Below are 25,602 nucleotides of genomic sequence, written 5' to 3'. Positions count from 1 at the left end.
GTGTGTGTAGCGGACCTGAAGAAGACCATCCCGGGCTTGGTGGTCACATAAAAATGACAGTTTCTATATGGTAATCAGCGCCATGCCAATTTCCAGCACGAGGCTGATTACAGGGGAAACAAGGGTCTGGGAGACTCACAATGGGCTGGATGCCAGTCACAAGACCCACTGATATTTTCTGGCCTGCTGTGCTACTGCGCTGTGGACTGAGAGAATCCCAGCCAACTTAACTGTACGTTATTTTAACTTTTTCTTCTACTGGAGTCTAAATTTTTTTAGTTTGATCCCTACACACATTTTTATTTTTTCCTTGAGTTTACAGATTAATAAATTTGCTGTTTCCTTGACAAAATAAAATCTTGTTTGAATGGATACTTGTTGCTCGCTGCTTAAATAGTTAAGCACATTCTGATTCGAAAAAGACATACCCTCATGAAAAAGAAACTCAAATCATTGTTGTGACCTTTGAATAGAGGGGAGCCAATTCAGTCTTTCTCACCTGGCTGCAACAATTTCCACAGGAATTTTTCCTGATCATTCATCATAACGTAGAAGCATAGAAAATAGCAGCAGCAGGCCATTTGGTTCTTTGAGCCTGCTCTTCCATTCATTATGATCGTGGCTGATCATCCAACTCAACAGCCTGATCTTACCATCCCTTTCGCCCCAAGAGCTATTTCTAACTCCTTGGAAACATACAACGTTTTGGCCTTAACTGCTTTCTGTGGTAGAAAATTCCACAGTCTTACCACTCTCTGGTTCAAGACATCTCAGTCCTAAAAGATTTACCCTGTCTCCCTAGACAATTATCCCTATTTTTGGACACCCTCACCATAGGGAACATCTCTCTGGCATCTACCCTGCCTGATAGTCCTCTTAGAATTTTATAGATTTCTCTGAGAGTCTCCCTCATTGAGACTGGCGTACATTGGCCTAGTACTGGGAAGAGAAATTGTGATGCCTGCCTGATGCTATTTGACAGGAAAGGTGCGGTTGTTGGTTAAGAAGAAGGAAATCTAGTCTACCACTAGTGAAGCTGAGTGCCAATTCTGAATTAAATGGTGAAGGTCAGAGAAATTTGGGAGGGTGGGGTGGATGGTGTTGGTGGTAGAAGGTCAGTAAACCGCAATTAGAACATTGCTTCATCAGCATAGGAGGAACTGTTATGCTTAACTAAGTCACAGAACAATTTCAGAATCCACACAGTGCTTCAACATTCTCCAGCAACTGCTTTAAGAAATACTGGATGGTTATGTTCTGCAATATCTTAAGTCAGAGCTCACATAATACCTGTGACATGTTCACACCCATTAAAATCTCACAGGTCCTGTATATAGCAACAAAAATAGTAAGCACCATTCAGTGAATTCTGTACGATGATGGTATTACATGCACACAGCGTCTATTTGTTAATCCTAACAATTGATTATAATACTTGATATGGTCAAGAGCACTCAGTTTCCCTACCTCAAGGTAGGATCCAGCAATTTTTTCTGGATTTGCAACATCAAATTCCTTTCAAGCATACATTGGTTCTGTTTTAATTTCCGTTTCCCCTGTTTTCTTTTAGCTGTTTGGGATTTTATCAAACTTTGAGTGAGGATCAATGCAGAAATGTCTTACCCAAGTTTTTTCCTGCCTCAGCTTCTGTAGTATGAAGAGTTGTGGACAGTGCTTGAGTGCTGCTTACTTTGAAACCTGAGGTAACGACATTATAACTCATCGAATTGGTGGTGGCAGCTGACGATGCTTCTGTGTCTGATACCTGAGGTGTTGACACATCCTGTAGCACATTAGAAGGAGTTGGACTCATGGTTCTGGCACCGGAGCTGTTATCTGGGAAGTCACTGATACTATCATTCTCTCTTTGGTTCAGAGCTTGACTGGTGCTCATGGTATTATATATTTCAGTGGTTACAATTCTTTGGTTATCAGATGCATTGGTACTGGAAGTGATGTTATAATCCATAGTTATAACTGTACTCAAAGTCTCTCCATTAGGTGAACGGGTATTGAAAGTAGTTTCAGGATCAGGCACTGAAGTAGAGTCTGTTCCGCTTCTTTGATTTTTGATTGTAGTTTCACCATCAGCTAACGTTGTTAGGATACCTTTAATGAAAGAAAAATAATTAGCTTCTCATCTATTGAAATAGCTCTTCAGATCTACAATTCCAGTTCAATACAATTGACATAAATCAGCCGTCTAGTACATATATGCATCTTGTGTTTTTTTCAGTTGTTCATGGGATGTGGGCATTGCTGGCTGGCCATCATTTATTGTTCATCCCTATTTGCTATTGGTTATTTCAGACTGCATGTTTAAGAGTCAACCTCACATTGCAGTGGGTCTAGAGTCGGCCAGACCAAGTAAAAGTGACAGATTTCCTTCCCTAAAGGACATTAGTGAATCAGATGGGTTTTTACAACAATTGACAACAGTTTCATATTAAACTTGTAATTCCAGGTTTTTTATTGAATTCAAATTTCACCAGCTGCCATGGTGGCATTTGAACCTGATCTGCAGAGTGTTAGCTTGGATCTCTGGATTACTAGTCCTGTGATAATACCCACGAGCCACCGCATCCCTAATGGAACTTTTCAAGCTTGTCACACCTGCCTCCGAAGAAAGTGCCCTGTCAGATCTACTTTTAGCTCTGGTGGAAAGGGGGAACAGGTGCAGGTGGAGTCGAGCCTGCCACCAAGGGATGCAGGTTGGAGGAAGACACAGGGACTGCTGAGTGTCAAAGTGGACTGTTTAAAGGCTGGCCTCACTTCCCTGGGATTTCATCCCAGTTGGTTTTCTTCAAATATTAGGCCCTCTAACCTTCACCCTTCATACCCCTTAACATCCCAACCACTACTCATATCCCATCCATGCCAATTCATGCTCCTCACCAACCCTGTCACCCCGTATAACCTCCATACACACTTAATGTCAACTCGTGTCCTACTAACCATCCCCATTACCCCTTATGGTCCCATGCCGGCTTCATACAAGTTATTCTCCCAACCCACCCATATGGATCTTGATATCCTCACTCCAACCTAATGCCAACCACCCTTTGTATTTATACCCTCCACACTAATACCCTCAATAGCCACCATACAAAGACCTCAGGGGCCATGTTGAGCTAAAATAAAGGTCCAAGTAATGGTTATATCCTTTAATATATTCATAAACCCACATCAAAGACAGCTAATTCTTTAATAAAGCCTTTGAGCTGCCAATTATACTGTGAACGTACCACCCCCTTGATGGGACAAGCAGCCATTAATAATAATACAATGATAGTCCTTATAATAATAATAATTATTATTATTAATAATAATACAATGATTGTAACAGCTACAAACATTTGTTTTCAACTTTCATTAACGAGGGCCAGTTTTTATTATTTTAAGGGTTGGGGATTCAAATAACTTCACAATTTGATAGCTGTACTGATCTTCTATGCCATTCATGAGACTTTACCTTTATCTCATAAAATCATAATTTCCACAGTGGGGGTTAAGGCCCTTATTGCGGCAAAGGTGACGTCTGTTGTTATTCCACACTAAGTTCAATTAGTCCTGCTGAATTTGGGATTCTCTCATAAATGAGTCACACCAGATCTCTTAACCTCTTAGGAAAAATGGGATTTGTCCGAAATGGGGTTTTGACCTGTTCCAGGTCCTGCCCACTATTTTCAAAGGTCTGCATTCTAGGCACCCACCACTCTGCATGAAAAGCTTTCCTTGAGTATCTCCCTTTAACCTCCCCCCTCTCATCTTGAATGTCTGCCCCCTTGTAATTGACGCTTCCATCCTTGGAAAAAGCCTTTGACTATCCACCCTGTCTATATCTCTTATAATTTCATAGACCTCTATCAGGCTTCCCTTCAGCCTCAGGCTTTCCAGTGAAAACAGTCCTAATTTATTAAACCTCTCCTCATAGCTGACACCTTCGAGACCAAGCAACATTTTGGTGAACCTTCTTTGCACCCTTTCCAAAGCTTCCACGTCCTTCTGATAGTGTAGCGGCCAGAACTGGACGCAATACTCTAAATGCAGCCCAATCAAGGTTTTATATAGCTACAACATGATTTCCCAACTCTTGTACTCAATGCCCATCTGATGAAGGCAAGCATGCCATATGCTTTTTTAATCACCTTAGCCACTTGTTTTGCCACTTTTGGGGATCTGTAGACCTACATGCCTAGATCCCTCTGAATTTAATGTTCCTAGGGGTTCTGCCATTTATAGAATAATTCATGCCTAATTTTGATCCTCCTAAATACATCACCTCACATTTGTCTGGGTTAAACTCCATCTGCCATTCCTGTGCCCAAATCTCCAATCTATCTGCACCCTATTACATCCTCTGATAATCCCCAGCACTTCAAGCGATTCCACCAATCTTCATGTCATCCGCAAACTTACTAATCAGATCCCCTAAATTTTACTCCAGATCATTTATATATACTACAAACAACAGAAGTCCCAGCAATAATCCCTGCAGAACACCATAGCTACAGATCTCTCTTCTGAAAAACACCCTTCCGTCGCTACTCTCTGTTTCATAACCAACCCAGTTGTGTATCCATCCAGCTAGCCCACCCGAATCCCATGTGATTACAGTTTTTCTACCAGTCGGCCATGTGGGATTTTGTAAAATGCCTTACAAAAGTCCGTAAAAACTATACACACAGCCCTTCCCTCATCAGTTATCTTTGCCACCTCTTAAAAAAAATCAAGTTGGTGAGACATGACCTTGTCTGTACAAATCATGCTGCCTGTCACTAACTAGTCCATTAGTTAGTCAACCATTTTTGATTTTGGCATTACCATTCAAAGGAACCATTCATAGAATCCCTACAATGCAGAAGGAGGCCATTGTGTCTGCACCGACCACAACCCCACGCATCCTGCTAATCCCTCTGACACCAGGGTCAATTTAACATGGCCAATCAGCCTAACCCACACATCTTTAGATACACGTCTTAATGTGAGCATAAGGTGTTCCACTCCAGATGTGATTCTATTGATCCACTTGGAAATTTTTATTAAAACAATTTTTATTTAACAATACAGTTTAACTATAACACAAAGAATTAACGTAACTTTTAAAGTTTTTAAAATTTGTTTTTTAGTCACAAGTAGGCTTACACTAACACTGCAATGAAGTTACAGGTATAATTCTTAACTGCTAGCTATCTCTATTAGTTCCAATTTAAGCAAAGTAAACTCCTCTTCAGAACCAGTTAGCAAAAGCAGACAGGCTTGCGTGAGTTGCCAGTCCTCAAGCCTTTTAACGCCTCTGGGTAGAGATACAGAAATACAGTTGCTTTCTGACTTTCAGATTGCAGCCTCCAGACACAGATCTGTCTTCACAGAGCAGAACTTCAAAGAGAGAGGGGGAGAAAACGCCTCTTACCCTTTATAGATGTCTGGAGACTGATTTTCTAGCAGACCGTCTATTTCCAGACAGAGAGGGAGAAAGAAAGAGATACCCTTCCTTTCAAATTCAAACAGCAACTGCCTGCTTACTCCCTCTGTAAGCTTAGCTCCACACATTCACATGTTCTCTTCTTGTCAATCAACCTAATTAAACTCTACTCTGAAACCCCAGCAAAAAACCCTAAAAATAACAAAATTACATTCGCTCAGATTAAAACAAATTAACTTGAGACAATTATCCTTCTGCGTGCTCAGCATGCAAGCTGTCAGTTGCAGACAAATCAGCACTATTTAAACAGAGTTGAATCTTAACATTTCCTTCACAAGAAACATGACACAAAAAAAGTTAGAAGTTTATTTGTTAGTCACAAGTAGGCTTACATTAACACTGCAATGACGTTACCGTGAAAACCCCCTCATCACCACACTCCGACACCTGTTCAGGTACATTGAGAGAGAATTTAGCATTGCCGATGCACTAACCAGCATGTATTTCGGACTATGGGAGGAAACCAGAGCACCCAGTGGAAACCCACACAGACACGGAGAAAACATGCAGACTGTGCACAGTGACCCAAGCCAGAAATCAAACCTGGATCTCTGGTGCTGTGAGGCAGCAGTGCTAACCACTGTGCCACTGAGCCTCCCCTGCACTTATTAAAGGCATCTTTTGTCTCAGTCTATTTAAATAATATTCTGATTCTTTAATTTTTCCTAAGTTAGTTAAAAAACCTCAAGTTTTCTCCCATTATACACGATCTGCCAAATTTTTGTCCCCTCATTTAACTTATCTGTATCCCTTTGCAGACTCTCCTAATAACTTGCTTTCCTAACTATCTTCGTATCATCAGCAAATTTGGCTACATAATACTTTGTCTCTTCAACCAAAAAATGAATACAGATTGTAAATAGTAGAGGCCCCAGCACTGATCCCCGGCACACATCACTAGTTACAGTTTGCCAACTTGAAAATGACCCATTTATTCTGACTCTGTGGTTAATCAACCAGTCCTCTATCCATGCTAATATACCACCCCAACACCATGAGCGCTTATCTCAAGTCGTACCTTAAATATGGCGTCTTATCAAATGCCTTTTGGAAATCCAAATACACTACATTTACTGGTTCCTCTTTATCCACAGTGCTTGTTGCACCCTCAAAGAACTCTAACAAATTAAACATGATTTCCCTTTCAAAATCAAGGAAATTTTGAACAATTCAATGCATCGTTTTTTCTACAAGTATTTAACATTAAGCATAAATTACTTATATCCCCATGGGTCAATCTCAAGCTGAAATTGACTCTGTCTTTCCACAATATCTACGTGCACACTTCATAGAAGGAGCCACAGGAGAGAGAGAGGAGGATTATTACTTGATTTATTACTACTCATTCCTCATCCTTATCTTAAAATGCCTTGGAATCTGCAGATGGAGTGACTGTGGAGCCCTTGCTTTCCTCTGCACCACATTCTTCCCGTACCCCCACCCTTCACCATAGCTCCCACCAACCCCACCATCTCTCTGTTATACCTTTGTGATTTCAGAGGGCTAAGAATTGCCTCCCTGTCAGCCACTGTAGCCTTAAGGCGAAAGGCGAGGGAAACACTGATCACTTGGCCTTACACTTGCAACCAGCAGTTCAGGTACTGACACAGCACTTGCCTTCGAGGTGAGTAGAGAGTTGGGATTGGTCATTGGGCATGAATGGACTGCAGTCAGACCAGCGAGTTAAGTTAACTTATGTACAGGTTTCCTGGATGGTGAGATCACAGAACACTGCAGCAGACTCAGGTGAGGATCTCACTGGAACAAAATACAGGAAAACACTGATGCTTTGGAAAGCCTGCCAGACAACATCTTGTCACTATTAGAGAGTATAGAGGAGTCTGGACAGAGCTTGGAGCACATTCTTTCGACCTTGGAAACGATGGACAGCATTACCAGACTAAGCCATGTCTGCTAATATTGCCTCAGCTTCTATTACAGCAAAACCAAGCCCTTCTGAGATCTCTGCTGAAGTGAAAACTCAGATAGAGGTCATAGATCCTTAGTTGCTGGCATGCAGGCTCAGATATCATAGCGATGGGTACCAGTTCTCAACGGAGCATGCTGGCTCTCGCAGCAGTACTATCCTCCAAAAGATTCCTAGAATTGCTAAAATGTTGCCCCTGGGGAGTGACAGTGGGTTTTTTTTATTTATTAGTGTCACAAGTTTACATTAACATTGCAATGAAGTGACTGTGAAAATCCCCCATCGCCCCACGGCACCTGTTTGGATACACTGAGGGCGAATTTAGCATGGTCAATGCACTTAGCCAGCACATCTTTCACCTGTGGGAGGTGACTACAGCACCTGGAAGAAACCCAAGCAGACGTGGGGAGAACATGCAGACTCCGCACAGGCAATGACCCAAGTTGGGAATCAAATCCTGGGTTCCTGGCAGTGTGAGGCAGCAGTGTTAACCACTGTGTCACCAGTCTGTGGTCTCTTTCAGGATGACAGCATTTGTGCTCCCATTACTGCCAGTCCCCTTGATGTTGCCTCTCAGTCAGCCAGCACTGGCTTCTGCCATCCATATCAAGGGACGTCAGAGCACCCTGGAAGGCCAGGCAAGGACTTTTGCAAGACAGGCAAGTAAGAGATTTTACAAGGAGAATTAGTTCTGGGTTTTCTCATATAGGGGTGGCACAGTGGTTTGCACTGCTGCCTCACAGCACCAGAGACCCAGGTTCAATCCTCAGCTTGCGTCACTGTCTGTGTGGGGTTTGCACATTCTCCCCGTGTCTGCTAAGGTTTCCTCCTACAGTCCAAAGATGTGCGGATTAGGTGGATTGGCCATGCTAAATTGTCCCTTAGTGTCAAGGGACTAGCTAAAGTAAAATGCACGGGGTTATGGGGATTGGGTAGGGCCTGTGTCGGTGCAGACTCAATGGGCCAACAACTGTAGGTGGGAAACTATGGTTGAGGAAGAAGGAGCACATATCAGAAGCACCACTTTGGAAAGTGGAATTATCAGAACAAATGTGACGGAGGCAAAGGAGCTGAGAGAAAAGGATAGAGTCCTTACAGGATGTAGGGTGCGAAAAGCTGTAGTCCACATAGCTTGGGAGTCAGTGAGCTTGCAATGGATATTTGTAAATGGTCTATTGCCGGAAATGGAGACAGAAAGAAAATGCTGGAAAATCTCAGCAGGTCTGGCAACATCTGTAAGGAGAGAAAAAAGCTGACGTTTCAAGTCCGGATGACTCTTCCTGTCTCTGTTTCTGGCAATAGACTGTTAAGGGGCAGCCTTTCCCCATGTTTTTGTGGCTATGACTCATATTTCATTCCCTCTCCCTACAGTATAAATATCTCCCACTTTCTATGCCTTTTAGCTTTGACAAAGGCTCATCTGGACTCGAAACATCAGCTCTTTTCCTTCCTAACAGATGCTGCCAGGTCTGCTGAGATTTTCCAGCATTTTCTCTTTTGATATAAAAGACAGATTGTGTTTTACTAACCAAATTAACATTTTGACGAAGAAACAGAGAAGGTTAATGAAATGAACACAGTGGATATTTCCTGTATGGATTTTAAGAAAATGTTTAACAAAGTATCACATAAAAGGCTGGTTAATAAAATTGAGGTTCATGGAATATGAGGGTCAGTGTCAACTTGGATAAAAAAAATTGGCTAGGGGCAGAAAAGAGCAACTTTCCATAAATTATTGCTTTTCGGACTAGAGAATGGTAGATCGTGGTGTCCGCAAGGTTTAAGACTGGGATCACTACTTTTGTGTTATACATGCACATGGGAAGATGGTGGCATAATGGTAATGTAGTTGGCCTAATCCAGAGGCCTGGGTTAATATTTTGGGGTCAAGGATTCAAATCCCACCACAGCAGCTAGTGGAATTTAAGTTACATCAATAAATCTGTAATATAAAGCTTGTCTCAATAATGGTGACCATGAAACCATCATCGAATGTCATAAAAGCCCATCTGGTTCGCAGATGTCCATTAGGGGTGTAAAACTGCAGTCCTTACCTAGCCTAGACAACATATGACTCCAAACCCAAAGGAATGTGGTTGGCTATGAACTGTCCTCTAAAAAGGCCATTTAGTTCAAGAGTAATTAGTGACAGAACATGGAACATTACAGTGCAGTACAGGCCCTTCGGCCCTCGATGTTGCGCCAACCTGTGAAACCAATCTAAAGCCCATCTAACCCATACTATTCCAATATCATCCATATGTTTATCCGATGACCACTTAAATGCCCTTAATGTTGGTGAGTCCACTACTGTTGCAGGCAGGGCTTTCCACACCCTTACTACTCTCTGAGTAAAGAACCTACCTCTGACATCTGTCCTATATCTATCACCCATCAATTTAAAGCTATGTCCCTTCATGCTAGCCATCTCTGTCGGAGGAAAAAGGCTCTCACTGTCCACTCTACCTAATCCTCTGATCATCTTATATGCCTTTATTAAGTCACCTCTTAACCTTCTTCTCTCTAACGAAAACAACCTCAACTCCCTCAGCCTTTCCTCATAAGACCTTCTCACCATACTAGGCAACATCCTGGTAAATCTCCTCTGCACTCTTTCCAATGCTTTCATATCCTTCCTATAATGCGGCGACGAGAACTGTACGCAATACTCCAAGTGCGGCCGCACCAGAGTTTTTTACGGAGTTTTTTACATGAGCCATGACTCATGGCTCCTAAACTCAATTCTTCTACCAATAAAAGCTAACACACCATATGCCTTCTTAACAACCCTATCAACCTGGGTGCCAACTTTCAGGGATCTATGCACATGGACACCACGATATCTCTGCTCAACCACACTACCAAGTAACTTACCATTAGCCCAATACTCTGTATCCCTGTTACTCCTTCCAAAGTGTATCACTTCACACTTTTCTGCATTAAACTCCATTTGCCATTTCTCAGCCCAGCTCTGCAGCTTGTCTATGTCCTTCTATGACCTACAACATCCTTCCACACTATCCAGAACTCCACCGACTTTAGTGTCATCTGCAAATTTACTAACCCATCCTTCTATGCCCTGAGCCAGGTCATTTATAAAAATGACAAACAGCAGTGGCCCCAAAACAGATCCTTGTGGTACACCACTAGTAATTGAACTCCAGAATGAACATTTCCCATCAACCACTACCCTCTGTCCTCTTGCAGCTAGCCAATTTCTGATCCAAACTGCTAAATCACTCTCAATCCCATGCTTCGGTATCTTCTGCAATAACTTACCGTGGGGAACCTTATCAAACGCTTTACTGAAATCATGTACACACATCAACTGCTTTACCCTCATCCACTTCTTTGGTCATCTTCTCAAAGAATTCAATAAGGTCTGTGAGGCACAACCTACCCTTCACAAAACCGTGCTGACTATCCCTAATCAAATTATTCCTTTCTAGATAATTATAAATCCTATCTCCTTTAATCCTTTTCAAAACTTTGTCCACAACAGAAGTAAAGCTCAATGGTCTATAATTACCAGGGTTGTCTCTACTCCCCTTCTTGAACAAGGGGACAACATTTCCTATCCTCCAGTCTTCTGGCACTATTTCTCTCGACAATGACGACCTAAAGATCAAAGCCAAAGGCTCTGCAATCTCCTCCTGAGCCTCCCAGAGAATCCTAGGATAAATCCCAACCAGCCCAAGGGCAACAAATTCTGGCCTTGTCTGCAATGCCCACTCCCATGAAAGAAAGGTGCTATGTAATGAAGCGGGTAGAATTAGGGACCTTGTGGTGAAGGATCCTCTTGGGGAGAGTGATCATTGTATGGTGGAGTTTCTGGTGCAGATGGAGGAGGAGAAAGTGGGTTCCCGGACACGCGTCCTTTGTTTGAACTGAGGGGAGTACGGAAGGATGAGAGAAGGATTGGCGAATGTTGACTGGGGGAGCGCGTTGGAAGGTAGGTCTGCTGAGGAGCAGTGGAGGATCTTTAAGGAGATCTTTCTTGGTGCTCAGCAGAAATTTATTCCGATGGTTAAAAAGGACCGTAGGAGGAGAGGTAATAAGCCGTGGATAACGAAGGAGGTGAAGGAAAGTGTTAAATTAAAAGCGGAGGCGTTTAGAGTAGCTAAGAGTAGTGGGCGAGAAGAGGATTGGGGGAGGTTTAAATGTCAACAAAGATTGACAAAGAAGTTGATAAAGAAGGGTAGGAGAAACTATGAAGCTGGGCTAGCGCTTAATATAAAAAAGGATAGCAAGAGTTTTTATAAATATATAAAAAGGAAGAGGTTGGCTAGGGTGAACGTTGGACCCTTAGAGGATGAGAAGGGGGACTTAGTGATAGGGGATGGGGAAATGGCTGAGGTCTTGAATAACTTTTTTGTTTCAGCCTTCACGGAGGAGGACGTGAATAATTTGCCGGGTGTTAGCGATGGAAAGATGGTAGGACAGGAGGGTCTTAATGACATTGAGAGAGGCGGCGCTCGACAGACTGGAGGGGCTGATTGTGGACAATCCCCAGGACCGGATGGAATGCATCCGAGGGTTCTGAAAGAAGTGGCGGAGGTGATAGTGGATGCCTTGGTGGTTATTTTCCAAACGTCGCTGGATTCCGGGGAAGTGCCGGAAGATTGGGAAACGGCTAATGTTACGCCGTTGTTTAAGAAGGGTGGCAGGCAAAAAGCAGGGAATTATAGGCCGGTTAGTTTAACGTCTGATGTAGGTAAAATGTTAGAATCCGTCATCAAGGAGGAAATAGCGAGGCATCTTGAGGGGAACTGCTTGATAGAGCAGACGCAGCACGGTTTCGTTAAGGGGAAGTCGTGTCTGACGAATTTATTGGAGTTCTATGAGGATGTGTCTAGGGCGGTGGATAGAGGAGAGCCGGTGGATGTGGTCTTTCTTGATTTTCAGAAGGCGTTTGACAAGGTACCTGACAAGAGGTTATTGCAGAAGGTAAGGGGGCATGGAGTTGGGGGTAGGGTGTTAGCTTGGATAGAGGATTGGCTGTCAAATAGGAGGCAGAGAGTGGGGGTCAATGGGTGCTATTCGGATTGGCGGTTGGTGACTAGTGGAGTGCCCCAGGGGTCGGTGCTGGGGCCTCAGCTATTTACCATTTATATAGATGATCTGGAGGAGGGAACTGAGTGTATGGTGTCGAAATTTGCTGATGACACCAAGATTGGTGGAACGGCAAATTGCGCGGAGGGTGTGGAGAGTCTGCAGAAGGATCTAGATAGGCTGGGCGAATGGGCCAGGAACTGGCAAATGGAATTTAATGTTGGCAAGTGCAAGGTGGTCCACTTTGGTAGGAATAATGGTAGGAAGGACTATTACTTACGGGGCGAAAAACTGCAGCAGGCGATGGTGCAGAGGGACCTCGGGGTCCTTTTGCATGAGTCGCAAAAACCCAGCCGGCAGGTGCAGCAGGTGGTCAGGAAGGCAAATGGGATGCTGGCCTTCATAGCAAGGGGGATTGAATATAAAAGTAGGGAGATCTTGCTGCAGCTGTATAGGGCACTGGTGAGGCTGCAGCTGGAGTACTGTGTGCAGTTTTGGTCACCGCACTTACGCAAGGATATTTTGGCCTTGGAGGGAGTGCAGAGGAGGTTTACTCGGCTGATGCCGGAGTTGAGGGGGTTGAGCTATGAGGAGAGGCTGAATAAACTAGGCTTGTACTCATCAGAGTTTAGAAGAATGAGGGGAGATCTCATTGAGACATATAAGATGATGAATGGGATGGGTAGGATAGAGGTGGAGAGACTCTTCCCGCTCAGAAAGGACAGTAGGACTAGGGGGCACAGCCTCAAGATAAAGGGGGGTGCGGTTTAGAACGGAGTTGAGGAGGAACTTCTTCACTCAAAGGGTGGTGAATCTCTGGAATTCTCTGCCCGTTGAAGTGGTGGAGGCTGCCTCGCTCAATATTTTTAAGACGCGGGTTGATGGGTTTTTGATAAGCGAGGGGATTAAGGGTTATGGGGAGAGGGCGGGAATGTGGAACTGAGCCACGACAGATCAGCCATGATCTTATTGAATGGCGGGGCAGGCTCGAAGGGCTAGATGGCCTACTCCTGCTCCTATTTCTTATGTTCTTATGTAAAAAATAAATAAATTACTTGAATATTGGCCTAGAGTAACATTTTTGAATTTTGTTGTTGATAGCAAAATTGGAGGTGTGACAAACAGTCAAAATCATACCAATTGGCTGTAACAAAATATAGATAAAGAAGTAGGATGGACAGATAAGTAGCAGATGAAACGTAATTTAGAGAAATATGAGGTGGTGTAATTTAGCAGATAGCGAAATTAAACACCAACATGGAGTATAAGAAGAAAATACTGCGGATGCTGGAATCAGAAACAAAAACAGAATATGCTGGGAAGTCTCAGCAGATCTGACAGCACCTGTGGAGAGAGAATAGGGCCAACATTTCCAGTCATCCAGTCATGACAACCCTTTCTTCAGCTGTGATGAAGGATCAGCCTGACTGAAAACATTGGCTCTATTCTGTCTCCACAGATGCTGTCAAACCTGCTAAGGTTTTGTAGTATTTTTGTAGTAACATGGAGTAGTTGAGCTGAATTGTCTATTTCTGTATTGTAAGCTCGATGCATTTTTTTGTATTCTATGACAGCCATAAGGTGGCAAAGAAACTGTTCCTGGAAATGAACAGATAGCTTGTATGTTGCAAAAGATAAAAAGCATTTTGTGAAGACCTCAGCATTTACTTTTTGAATAAAACAGAGACCTTTTTAGATAAAGTGATCAGAACAGATGGTAATCAAAATTCTTCGTAGTCACTGGGTTTTGTACAAGAAGTGCTAAATGGAAAGACAGTTTATTTACCATTAACCTCCAAGTAATGTGTTAGGTTTTTTGATATTTCACTGCTGAATAAAACATGTACTTGGTCTGTATTGTAGGCACGCAGTGTTTGAATCTGCTTCAAAGGAAATAAACAGGATGTGCCGTTCAAAAGAAACTCAGACTGCTCAGTTACCACTCAGGTATATTGCAACAGTATTCAACAATCTACACTTAGTTGGCAGTGTTGTCTAACTCAGTGCCTTTATTACTAAATATGGACTATTGGCTGGATTTTCATTGAATCAGGATGACATTTCAGACCTTTAAGAATGGCAGCTAGGTCCCAATCCCAGGGTTCCCAACCCCATTCCCAAGGTTTCCCACTTTCAGAACTGTCTTTTAAGGGTGTGAGCTGGTTTGGTATGCGACCCCACATTCTGCATTCCCGACTTGACTGACATCATTACAGGGATAAGCATGTCCCAGTCCACTACAGTTTTCATGGAATTGGGCAAGCTTTTCAAAGAATCATGATTCATGACACTTTGAAGGGGCTGTGAACTATAGTCTGCAAAAGAGGACCTCTGGAATGGTGGGTTGAAAAGGTCCTCCACATGCCCCCATGCCCAAGTCTGCACCCCCCCCCTCCCCAAACAATCCCTCTGGCCCTCATGTCCCCATATCAAGGTGTATCTCCCCAAAACAACCCTTATGTCCCTACAAACTCCCAATAGCCCCTCGTGCACCCAAGCCAAGGTATGCTACCCAAATGGTCCATATATCACTTCATGTCCCTCATGTTGAGCTATGGCACTTACATGCCCATTCAGCCATATACAGTGTAGAAACAGTGAACCCTATAGTGACAGTAGTATGTGTAAAAATAAAGCTGTAAAACAGTCATTTGCTGACAATTTTCCATTTCCTTAAAAATAATCTTCCTACTGCAGCCCTATAAATCTGTCAATCATTTAGACCCCTTAAAGTATCACCAACATAAACTTCAAACGCCTGAAATCTCTCAAACTTGTGGAAATAAACATGTTAAATTTAGAGCATAGGGCAACGAACCAGAGCTGTCAATTAAGTAGTGTCTTATATGGGACTCAGGGATACTCTTGGCTGAAAGCCCAGACGTCGATTAGAGTACTAAAACGTCTGATCTAAGGCTTCAAGTTCATGAGTTTCTGCTACTGATATCAAGCTTTAAAAAGTGGAAAATTACCAATGAATGGCTGTTTTTTGTTTCAGATCTATTAAGATCTTAATAGGACTTATTACTTCTGGTTAGTGTATAATGGGTGAATGGGCATGGAAGTGCATTAACATGGCATGGGGAGTATGAGGGCACAAAAGGGTTGTTTGGGAGGCATTCTTTGGTATGGAAGCATGAAGAAACTTAAGGGACATCTAGGAGACACAGCTTGGCAATAAGGTATGAAGGAACATTGTGGGTTGCTGGAGGGCAATGAGGTGGTATGGATGGGGCATGGGAGTGTATAAAGGTGGGGTGTGTGAGGGATGAGAGAATTAAGGGCTAAAGGGCCTGCTTTTATTTTATATGGGACGAAGTTCCACAGCACTGAGCTAAGGGTTATAAGTTGCCTGTCTCAGCACTCGGCAAGCCCTGTGTCTGTCTCCGAACATTTTTCCAGGTCAGCTGGCTCAGCTGCACCCTGCACCTCCCCTTCCACAATGAAAATCCCATCCGTGTGGGCACTCTCTTCTGGAGTGGGCATGCCGAGGCAGGAATTTTTCCAACTTCTGTTACCTGCCTTGAAGATGAAAATACTTGATTTGATTTATTATTGTCACATGTATTGGTATACAATAAAAGCTATTGTTTCTTGCAAGCTTTATAGACAAAGCACACCGTACATAGAGGAGAAAAGAAGGGAGTACAGATTGTAGTATTACATTCATAGCTAGGGTGTAAAGAAAGATCAATTTACCACCCCATTATTGCAAAATAGCAAGACAATAAACGTGGTGAAATATCGTTTTGAAATAAATTGGGGTTCCTCTGAGTAAATGGTTGTTCACTTTACGATTGGCATTCTTGTGAATCTGTTCTGATGAGCGCAAGACAAAAAGCTTCAACAGCTTTTATCAGCAATATTCAAGTTCTCTACTGCCAGACGACTAGTTTCTATTGAATTATGTTGGAACAACATTTGCTGCTGCAAATCACACATGCATCAACTCATTTACATCACTTCTGACGTAGTAAAAACATGACAATCTTTGTCAAAGCATTTCAAGAGAAATGCTGTAAAAATATTCTCAAGACGTTAGTTTATTAAAGATCTAAAACATAGTGGTAAAAATGCTTTCAGCAATTATTTTTGATAGGAGGAGACAGAAAAGTTGTGTTTGAAAGCAGGATTTCTGTCTGCAAAATGCATATCAATTTAAAAACAATTAGGATGATGCATTTATTCGGCAGTTGTATTACTAATATGTAAATTAACAGACAGTGGAGCATGGATGTTCTGCTGAGATTTTCACCAGTATTGCAACCACAGGAGGTTGGAATGCAAATTCAGGAGGAATGTGTATTCAGAATGAATTTCTCATTGAGTATGTGGATGGCCCGACTAGAGAGGGGGCAAAACTTGACCTCCTCTTGGGAAATAAGGAAGTGTTAGTGAGGGATCATTTTGGGACCACTGACCATAATTCTATTAGTTTTAAGATAGCTACGGAGAACGATAGGTCTGTCCCAAAAGTTCAAATTCTAAATTGGATCAAGGCCAATTTTGATGATATCAGGCAGGAACTTTCAAAAGTTAATTGAGGGATTCTGTGGGAAGGCAAAGGGATGTCTGGTAAGTGACACACTTTCAGAAGTGTGTTAACCAGGGTTCAGGGTAAACACATTCCTCTTAGAGTGAAGGGCAAGGCTGGCGGAAGTCGGGAACTCTGGATGACGTGGGATATTGAGGCCCTGGTCGAGAAGAAGGGAGAGGCACATGACATGCATAGGCAGCTGAGATCAAGTGAATCCCTTGAAGAGTATAGGGGGTATAGGAGTAGAGTTAAGAGAGAAAACAGGAGGGCAAAAAGGGGACACAAAATTGTTTTGGCAAATAAGGCAAAGGAGAATCCAAAGAGCTTCTACAAATACTTAAAGGGCAAAAGAGTAACAGGGGAGAGAAATGGGCCTCTTAAGGATCAACCTATGTGCAGATCCACAAGAGATGGATGCGATCTGAAATGAACATTTCTCATCAGTATTTGCTATTGAGAAAAGCATGAATGTTAGGGAACTTGGGAAAATAAATAGTGATGTCTTGAGGAGTGTACATATTACAGAGGAGGTGCTGGAAGTCTTAATGCACATCAAGGTAGATAAATCTCCAGGATCTGATGAAGTATATCCCAGGACATTGTGGGAGGCTAGGGAGAAAATTACGGGTCCCCTAGCCAAGATATTTGAATCATTGATTATCATGGGTGAGTTGCCTGAAGGTTGAAGAGTGGCAAATGTTGTGTCTTTGTTTAAAAAGGGCTGCAAGGAAAAGCTTGGGAACTGCAGGCCAGTGAGCCTCATATCTGTGGTGGGTAAATTGTTGGAAGGTATTTCGAGAGACAGGATCTACAGGCATTTAGAGATGCAAGGACTGATTAGGGACAGTCAGCGTGGCTTTGTGAGTGGAAAACCATGTCTGCCAAACTTAATTGCGTTTTTTGAAGGGGTAACCAAGAAGGTAGATGAGGACAGTGCACTGATGTTGCCTACATGGAATTTAGCAAGGCCTTTGACAAGGTAGGTTGTTGCATAAAGTTAAATCTCACGGGATCCAGGGTGAAGTATCTAAATGGATACAAAATTGGCTTCTTGACAGAAGCCAGAGGGTGGTTGGAGAGAGTTGTTTTTCAAACTGGATGCCTGTGACCACCAGTGTGCCTCAGGGATCAGTGCTGGGCCCACTGTTATTTGTCATTTATATTAATGATTTGGATGAGAATGTGGGGGCATGGTTAGTAAGTTTGCAGATGACACCAAAATTGGTGGCACAGTAGACAGTGAAGTTATCTCAATTGCAACGGGATCTTGATCAATTGGGCCAGTGGGCTGACGAATGGCAGATGGAGTTTAATTAGACAAATGTGAGGTGACGCACTTTGGTAGGTGGAACCAGGGCAGGACTTACTCAGTTAATGGTAGGGCATTGGGGAGAATTACAGAACAAAGAGATCTAGGCGTACATGTTCATAGCTCCTTGAAATTAGAGTCACAGGTGGACAGAGTGGTGAAGAAGGCATTCAGCATGCTTGGTTTCATCAGTCAGAACATTGAATACAGGAGTGGGGATGTCTTGTTGAAGTTGTACAAGACATTGGTAAGGCCACACATGGAATACTGTGTGCAATTCCAGTCACTGTATTAGAGAAAGCATAATATTAAACTAGAAAGAATGCAGAAAAGATTTAGTAGGATGCTACCGGAACTTGTTGGATTGAGTTATAAGGAGAGGCTGAATAGACTGGAACTTCTGTCTCTGGAGCGTAGAAGGCTGAGAGGTGATCTTATAGAGGTCTATAAAATAATGAGGGACATAGACAAGATAGATAGTCAATACCTTTTCTGAAAGGTAGGGGACTCTAAAACTAGAGGGCATAGATTTAAAGTGAGAGGGGAGAGATACAAAAGTGTTCAGAGGGGCAATTTTTTCACACAGAGGGTAGTGAGTGTCTGGAACAAGCTGCCAGACGTAGTGGTAGAGGTGGGTACAATTTTATCTTTTAAAAAATATTTAAATAGTTACATAGGTACGATGGGTATAGAGGGATATGGGCCAAATGCGGGCAATTGGGGTTAGTTTAGGGGTTTAAAAAAAAGGATGGTATGGACAAGTTGGGCCGAAGGGCCTGTTTCCATGCTGGAAACCTCTATGACTCTAAATCTGTTGCTAGAGTTTGTTTAAAAATATTGCTGCATACTAATGAGATACACCTTTCAGCTGATTCTAAAATCTGGAGTTCCAACAGAGAATGATACTCATTCACATCAATAATTTGAAAAGCAGCCTGTACTCTCCTCTGCTGGTGCTTGCATCTTAGAATTACCCTTTTCACAGGTATAGAAGAAGGATAATTTGTTATTGGGACTTAATCATTACTGGTCAGTAGTGAAATGATCACAATGCCCGATCTGTAGATCTACAGCACTAATTTAAAAGCCATCAAATTACATTACTGAGTTGCCTTACGCCATTATTGAATACTGAAGGCACTCAAAATAGAGATAAATGATTAAAATTAGGGAAGAAAATATAGAATGCCACTAATTCTCTGTAGAGAATAATAATCAAAATGTTAGTTCTTACAACACCATGTGCGTACTGAATTTGCAAGGATTTCTGATATAAAAAGTCACAGAGACATTGGGCGCAATCTTATCAGGTTGCCATGCTGGTCGATCAGAATGGCGAAATGGGAAGATAGCATGTGAGGGTAAAGAAACAATTTGCATGGGCACGAATTGGTTTGCTATCATCCAGGCCCTGTCTTATTGGCAAGAATGGCTTCGCACCCAGAAAGGGGACTAAGTGTCATGGCCATGCCAGGGGGAATCAGACCACTAAAGTGCCAATCAGGCAGCGCTCATCTGGCACCTTGGCAGTGCCTGGCTGGGCACCATGAATGTAAGTCTCACTAACTGTCCTGTCTGGAGACAATACACATCTCTTTTAATGTTCTATGTTCTATTAGATATAGGACAGATGTCAAAGGTAGGTTCTTTATTCAGAGAGTAGTAAGGGTGTGGAATGCCCTGCCTGCAATAGTAGGGGATTTGCCAACATTAAGGGCATTTAAATGGTCATTGGATCAACATATGGATGATATTGAAATAGTTTAGGTTAGAGGGCTTTAGATTGGTTTCACAGGTTGGCGCAACATTGAGGGCCAAAAGGTCTACGCTGTGCTATAATGTTCTACATTCTTTAACCTATGCTTAACGCTCTCTCCACTCACATTTGTCTGTACCTTTAAGACTTGATTACTTGTAAAGTCTCACAGTCCACCCATTATTTTATAAATTGAGTTTGTGTCTTTATATGCCCTATTTGTGAACATAATTCCCGCTTACTTGACGAAGGTTTAGTGCTCCGAAAACTAGTAGCTTTTGCTACCAAATAAACATGTTGGATTTTAATCTGGTGTTGTGAGTCTTCTTACTGTGGATTTTATCGTCTACATGGATTTTAGTAAAGCATCTGACAAGGTACCTCATGGCAAGCTGGTACAAAAGGTTAAATCTCACGGGATCAAATGTGAACTAGCTAAATGGGTACAGAACTGAATTGGCCATAGAAGTGATGTGGAGATGCCGGCGCTGGACTGGGGTAAACATAGTAAGAAGTCTCACAACACCAGGTTAAAGTCCAAAAGGTTTATTTGGTAGCAAAAGCCACTGGCTTTCGGAGCGCTGGCTTCATCAGGTGAGTCATAGATGACAGAGGATAGCAATGGAGGGGTCTTTTTCTAATTGGAGGTCTGTAACTAGTGGTATTCTGCAGGGCTCTGTACTGGGACCTCTGCTGTTTGTGATATATATAAATGATTTGGAAGAAGATATAGCTGGTCTGACTGGTAAGTTTGCGGACGACACAAAGATTGCTGGAGTTGCGGATGGTGATGAACATTGTCAGACAATACAGCAGGATATAGATAGGCTGGAAAATTGGGTGGCGAAATGGCAGATGGAAATTAATCCAGATAAATGCGAAGTGATACATTTTGGTAGATTTATTGCAGGGGAGAGCTATACAATAAATGGCAGAACCATCAGGAGTATAGACACACAGAGGGATCTGGGTGTGCAAGTCCACAATTCCTTATAGGTGGCAGCACAGATGGAAAAGGTGGTGAAGAAGGCATATGGCATGCTTGCCTTTATTGGACAGGGCATAGAGTATAAAAGTTGGCATACGATGTTGCAGTTATATAGAACGTTGGTTAGGCCACATCTGGAATACTGCGTCCGGTTCTGGTCACCACACCAGAAGATCGTGGAGGCTTTGGAGAGAGTGCAGAAAAGGTTTACCAGGATCTTGCCTGGTATGGAGGGTCTTAGCTATGAGGTGAGATTGGGTAAACTAGGGTTGTTCTCCCTGGAAAGACAGAGGTTGAGGGGCGGCCTAATAGAAGGTTATAAAATTATGAAGAGCATAGATAGGATGAACAGTTCGAAGTTTTTTCCCAGGTCAGAAATGACAAACACAAGAGGTCACAAGGTAAGGGGGGCAAGGTTCAATATGGATATGCAGGGGACGTATTTTATACAGAGGGTGGTGGGGGCTTGGAAAGCACTACCAAGCAAGGTGGTTGAGGCAGACACACTAGGATCATTTAAGACTTATTTAAGTAGCCACATGAACAGTCTGGGAAGAGAGGGATACAAACGGATGGTCTAGTTAGGAACACATGATCGGTGCAGGCTTGGAGGACTGAAGGGCTTGCTTCTGTGCTGTATTGTTCTTTCTCCTTTGTGTTTACCCCAGTCCAATGCCAGCATCTCCACATCACCATGAATGTGCCAGAGGCAATGCCAAGTGTTTGTGTCCTAAGTGGAAGTAAGGCCTAAGTGGGGGTTGGCCTAGGATGGTGGGGGTATGCATGATGACGTGGGGGCTTATGCAAAGGGGAGCTGTGCAAGGGGAGGTAATACGCATGGAGCAACTCTGCAAAGAGGGTGGTCAGCGGGCCAGGCTGTGCAAGGATAGGAGCCATGCAAAGGGGAGGTTATACAGGGAGAACTATGCTGGGGGGGTAGTGTAAGGAGGTGCATGCAGGAGTGGATCGGGACATGTGAGGCATCCGCCAGGGTCTAACTGGGAAGGTCATGGTGTCCTGATGCCAGTTGGTGTGGGGAGGGTCGCAATGCCGCCAATGACGGGAGGGTGGGCCTGATGTCTGTGGGGTGATGCACTAATAGACCTGGGCTCCCTGCAGCCAACTTCCCTGGCTTACTTAGGCAGGCTCCACACGCCACCTTGCCCCCTCGCACCCCCCCCCAACCAAACTCCACGGATATCAGGACTGCCTCAATGCGGCAGAGCTCACACTCTCCCCAGTTGCTTCTTCCCATTCTGTTCTGCAGAGTCCATCCCCTCCCATTCCCGCGGAGTTCTCTCTACCCCATTCTACTTCCCTCTCACCCTGGTAGAGTTCTCCCCTTCCCTCTCATCCAGTTGCCTGCCCAGCAGAGTTCCCTTTCTCTCCCTCTCACCCCTGCGGAGCTCCCCCTTCCCCATCCCTCCTGTCATGGCTCTGCCCCTACTCTGGCTACTCTATGGTGCCAGGTGGGTAGTGCCAGAGGCCGGGTGGATGATGCCAGGCTGGCATGCCTCCAACCATCCAGGGGCTTCAATGGCCTGTTGGTGGGAACCATACATGATTCTCGCCAGGGAGAACCTCAGCTGTCGAGCTGATAAAAGCAAGTGAGCCCAGATGATGGGCTCATTATTGCCATGCTAAGCATGGCATTAATAATTAAATTGGCCAATTTCACCAGTGAAACAGAGTCGGTACGACCGAGGGAGGCAAAGGCCGATTTTTCGCTTCCTGCCCGACCTTCCGACACCCCCTCACCAAATATCGGGCGGGACAAAGACATAAGACTATGCTCCAAGTACTGAACGAGTGAGAAAGTGGGAGAGTGTCAGCCCTGATTCTTGGGTGAGTTTGAAAATGCAATCTTATGATACTCTTTTGGACTGAAGTGAGATTCTCACCAGTGGGGGAAGGAGGGTAGGGTGGGGGGGAGGAGCCTCAGCTTGTCACAGACTGTTTGGTGCTCTATCGTGCAGGCACCCCAACCTCTTGCCACCGCCTCCCCCACCCCCCACCCCTCCATCGATGGACATCATCCATCCCCCCCTCTAAGCATTAGTGGCGGCAACATAACACCTCCCCCGCCCCACAGCAACACGGGTTGCTGGCATCAGAGTATCAGAACCATCACAATGAGTCCCGCATCTAAATACCTCTGCAGCCCACCATGCATGCCCCCCCATCCCTTCACTGATTGTTCCCTGCGCAGTTCTCCACACCACCCCCCCCTCCCCACCCCCACACACATACACACACACCCCCATTGCCAATCGTTCCCAGTGCTGGTCTCCTACCAAACTACCTCAACTGCTCCCTACCGCTCATCCCCGCCACTGCAGAACTCCCCCCTTGTCTTCTCCCAGCAGAGTTCCTTCTCCCTGCCCCTGCAGAGCTTCCCCCTGCAAAACTCACCCTCCCCCCTCCCCAAGTCATAGTCCCACTCCCCACTCAGGTCCCACCCCTCTGACACTGCCCCAGACACAATTATAATGCCACTGGGCAGTACCAGAATGCCCACTGCCAGGGTGCTCCATGGGTGCTGCCAGGCTGGCAGTGTCGAACGGGCAGTCTCCAGCCATGTCCCCTGCTTTAAATATCTGTGAGGAATTGAAGGTGATAAATGGCCACACAGCTGGGACAAGTGGATTGTTTGGTGGAGTACATATGTCCAGAGAAATTGGGTGGAATCGTCCCAAAAATGTTCAAAGGGCGCAATCTTACCTGTAAGATTGCACGACAGGCAAAAAATTGTGGGCTTCAATGGCCTCTGACCCCCTGGCAAGACCATCACATCTGGTCTCTGGCTGTTGGGGACCAGCTGTGATTCTCACTGGTGCAAGGACTGACCAGCAAGGAGCTAAGCTGATGTGAGCCTGGACGATCGATGCCTTTCAGGACTCACTAGTGACATGGTAATCATGTCATTGAAGGGTGTGAAGCCAATTTCACTAACAAAACAGAGCTGCTATGATTTTGAGAGGGAGAAACCAGGCACGAACCCAATTTTTTGCCTGTTGTGCAACCTTACAGGTAAGATTGCGCCCTTTGAACATTTTTGGGACGATTCCACCCAATTTCTCTGGACATATGTACTCCACCAAACAATCCACTTGTTCCAGCTATGCTTCAATCCCTTCAATCCCTCACAGATATTTAAAGCAGAAGGAACTAGCAGCAACGTGTTGCCATCAAAGGACTCAAATGGTTTGCATTCAACAAAATAATCAGGTGCATCTTGGAGCTTTCCTCTTACTTTCTCCATTTTCATACGAACAGACTAGTCTAGCAATAGATATTAATGGATGTAAGAAACTTAAAGTCAGCTGCAAGTTGCACCTGCAAATACCCGGTTAATCTCTGAAATGAACTGGGTAAATCTACAAGTCAAAAAGTAAGCAAAAATCATCCTTACGTGAGAGCAGATCATGTGGTTGCAAAAAAAAAGTATATATTAAAACATTACAATGAGCACAATTTCCTTTAACACATATTAAAAAAAAAGAATATTAGATGAATTTACAAGACAGAGATTTAAGCTTACCAATAGCGATGAGCAGTTGGGCAAAAAATGTCATATATGCCTTAGTTACTTTCTCCAGTGGCATAATTTTGTACGCAGTTGTTCAAGTCAGAAAACAAAAACGTGGCCTTCGAGAACAATTAAGACTTTGAAATAGATATCGTGATTTCATCCAACCTCTTTCATCTCTGCTTGCATCATTTCCTATTTTTTCGAAACAGCCAACCAAGGCACAGCTATAGATTATCTGGATCTGCAAGAGCAAATTGATGATGTTAGCTTTTGAGTTCTGCACTGAAAAACCACAACAGGATGTTAATTGTAGAGGGGTACAGTCTTCTACCATAAGATTCTAGCACTCAGAATATTCTGCACCTTAGTTTCAATGTCAGTAAATGTAATTAAATAAATTTGATTGCACAAGGTATTTTTAAAATTATTTTTTGTTCTTATCAAGGTCTGTACTTGAAGAATGTGTGAACATTTTCATTTGACTGCACTGCATCTGCAAATTCCAGTTCCAGTTTGATATAAGTTAAATGCAGAGTTAAAGCTCTGTCGTGACTCAATGTTATGTTGGAACCAACCACGGTAAGTACTCCCTGTTGCATTTTTTTCTATGCCAGCCTAATGCCCACTTTGAGTGAAGTTTTCAATTTTGGACTATATTTCAATTATGTCTTTAATAAATAAAAAAAAATCATGATTGCATTTTCAAGGGAATTCTCCCAATCTTCTGCTATAACTTTGGTGGAAGATGAGTGAAAACCCAGAGAAATTGCACAGACAATCTGTTGTGCTGTTTCTTTCATATTTTCTGATCTTTTGCTGAGGTACTGATAGGACAGCTGGAAAACCTTGTAAAATTCAAAAGTTTTAGGAGGAATTTTCCCAGAATTACACCAAGTATGGTAGCGGATGTGAAAAAAGATGTTTCTCCAACGGCTGAAAAGGTGGCTTTTTGTGCTATATCATCTGCTTCCTGCCTCAACATGCCATATTGTTGGCAGGCAGCCTCTAAATCACCC

At 43.5% G+C, this 25,602-nt stretch overlaps 1 protein-coding gene across 1 annotated transcript in view; it reads right to left on the bottom strand.

The window, feature by feature from the left end:
* LOC145350378 (uncharacterized) overlaps window positions 1-24,706 on the bottom strand; it is a 214,457-nt gene extending 189,751 nt beyond the window's left edge. The window contains exons 1-2 of the mRNA XM_080199654.1: window positions 24,596-24,706; window positions 1,624-2,109 (exon numbers count right to left, since the gene is read on the bottom strand). Coding sequence (XP_080055780.1) covers window positions 1,624-2,109; window positions 24,596-24,659 — 550 coding nt within the window. The 5' untranslated portion in view covers window positions 24,660-24,706. The remainder of the gene's footprint in view (window positions 1-1,623; window positions 2,110-24,595) is intronic.
* Between the last annotated feature and the right edge of the window lie 896 nt (window positions 24,707-25,602).

Source organism: Carcharhinus amblyrhynchos, chromosome 1 (assembly GCF_965287045.1).
Source record: "Carcharhinus amblyrhynchos chromosome 1, sCarAmb.v2.hapA, whole genome shotgun sequence".
NCBI classification, from domain to species: domain Eukaryota; kingdom Metazoa; phylum Chordata; class Chondrichthyes; order Carcharhiniformes; family Carcharhinidae; genus Carcharhinus; species Carcharhinus amblyrhynchos.
Note: the sequence above shows the minus strand (reverse complement) of the source record. Positions and strands in the feature narration are given on the sequence as shown.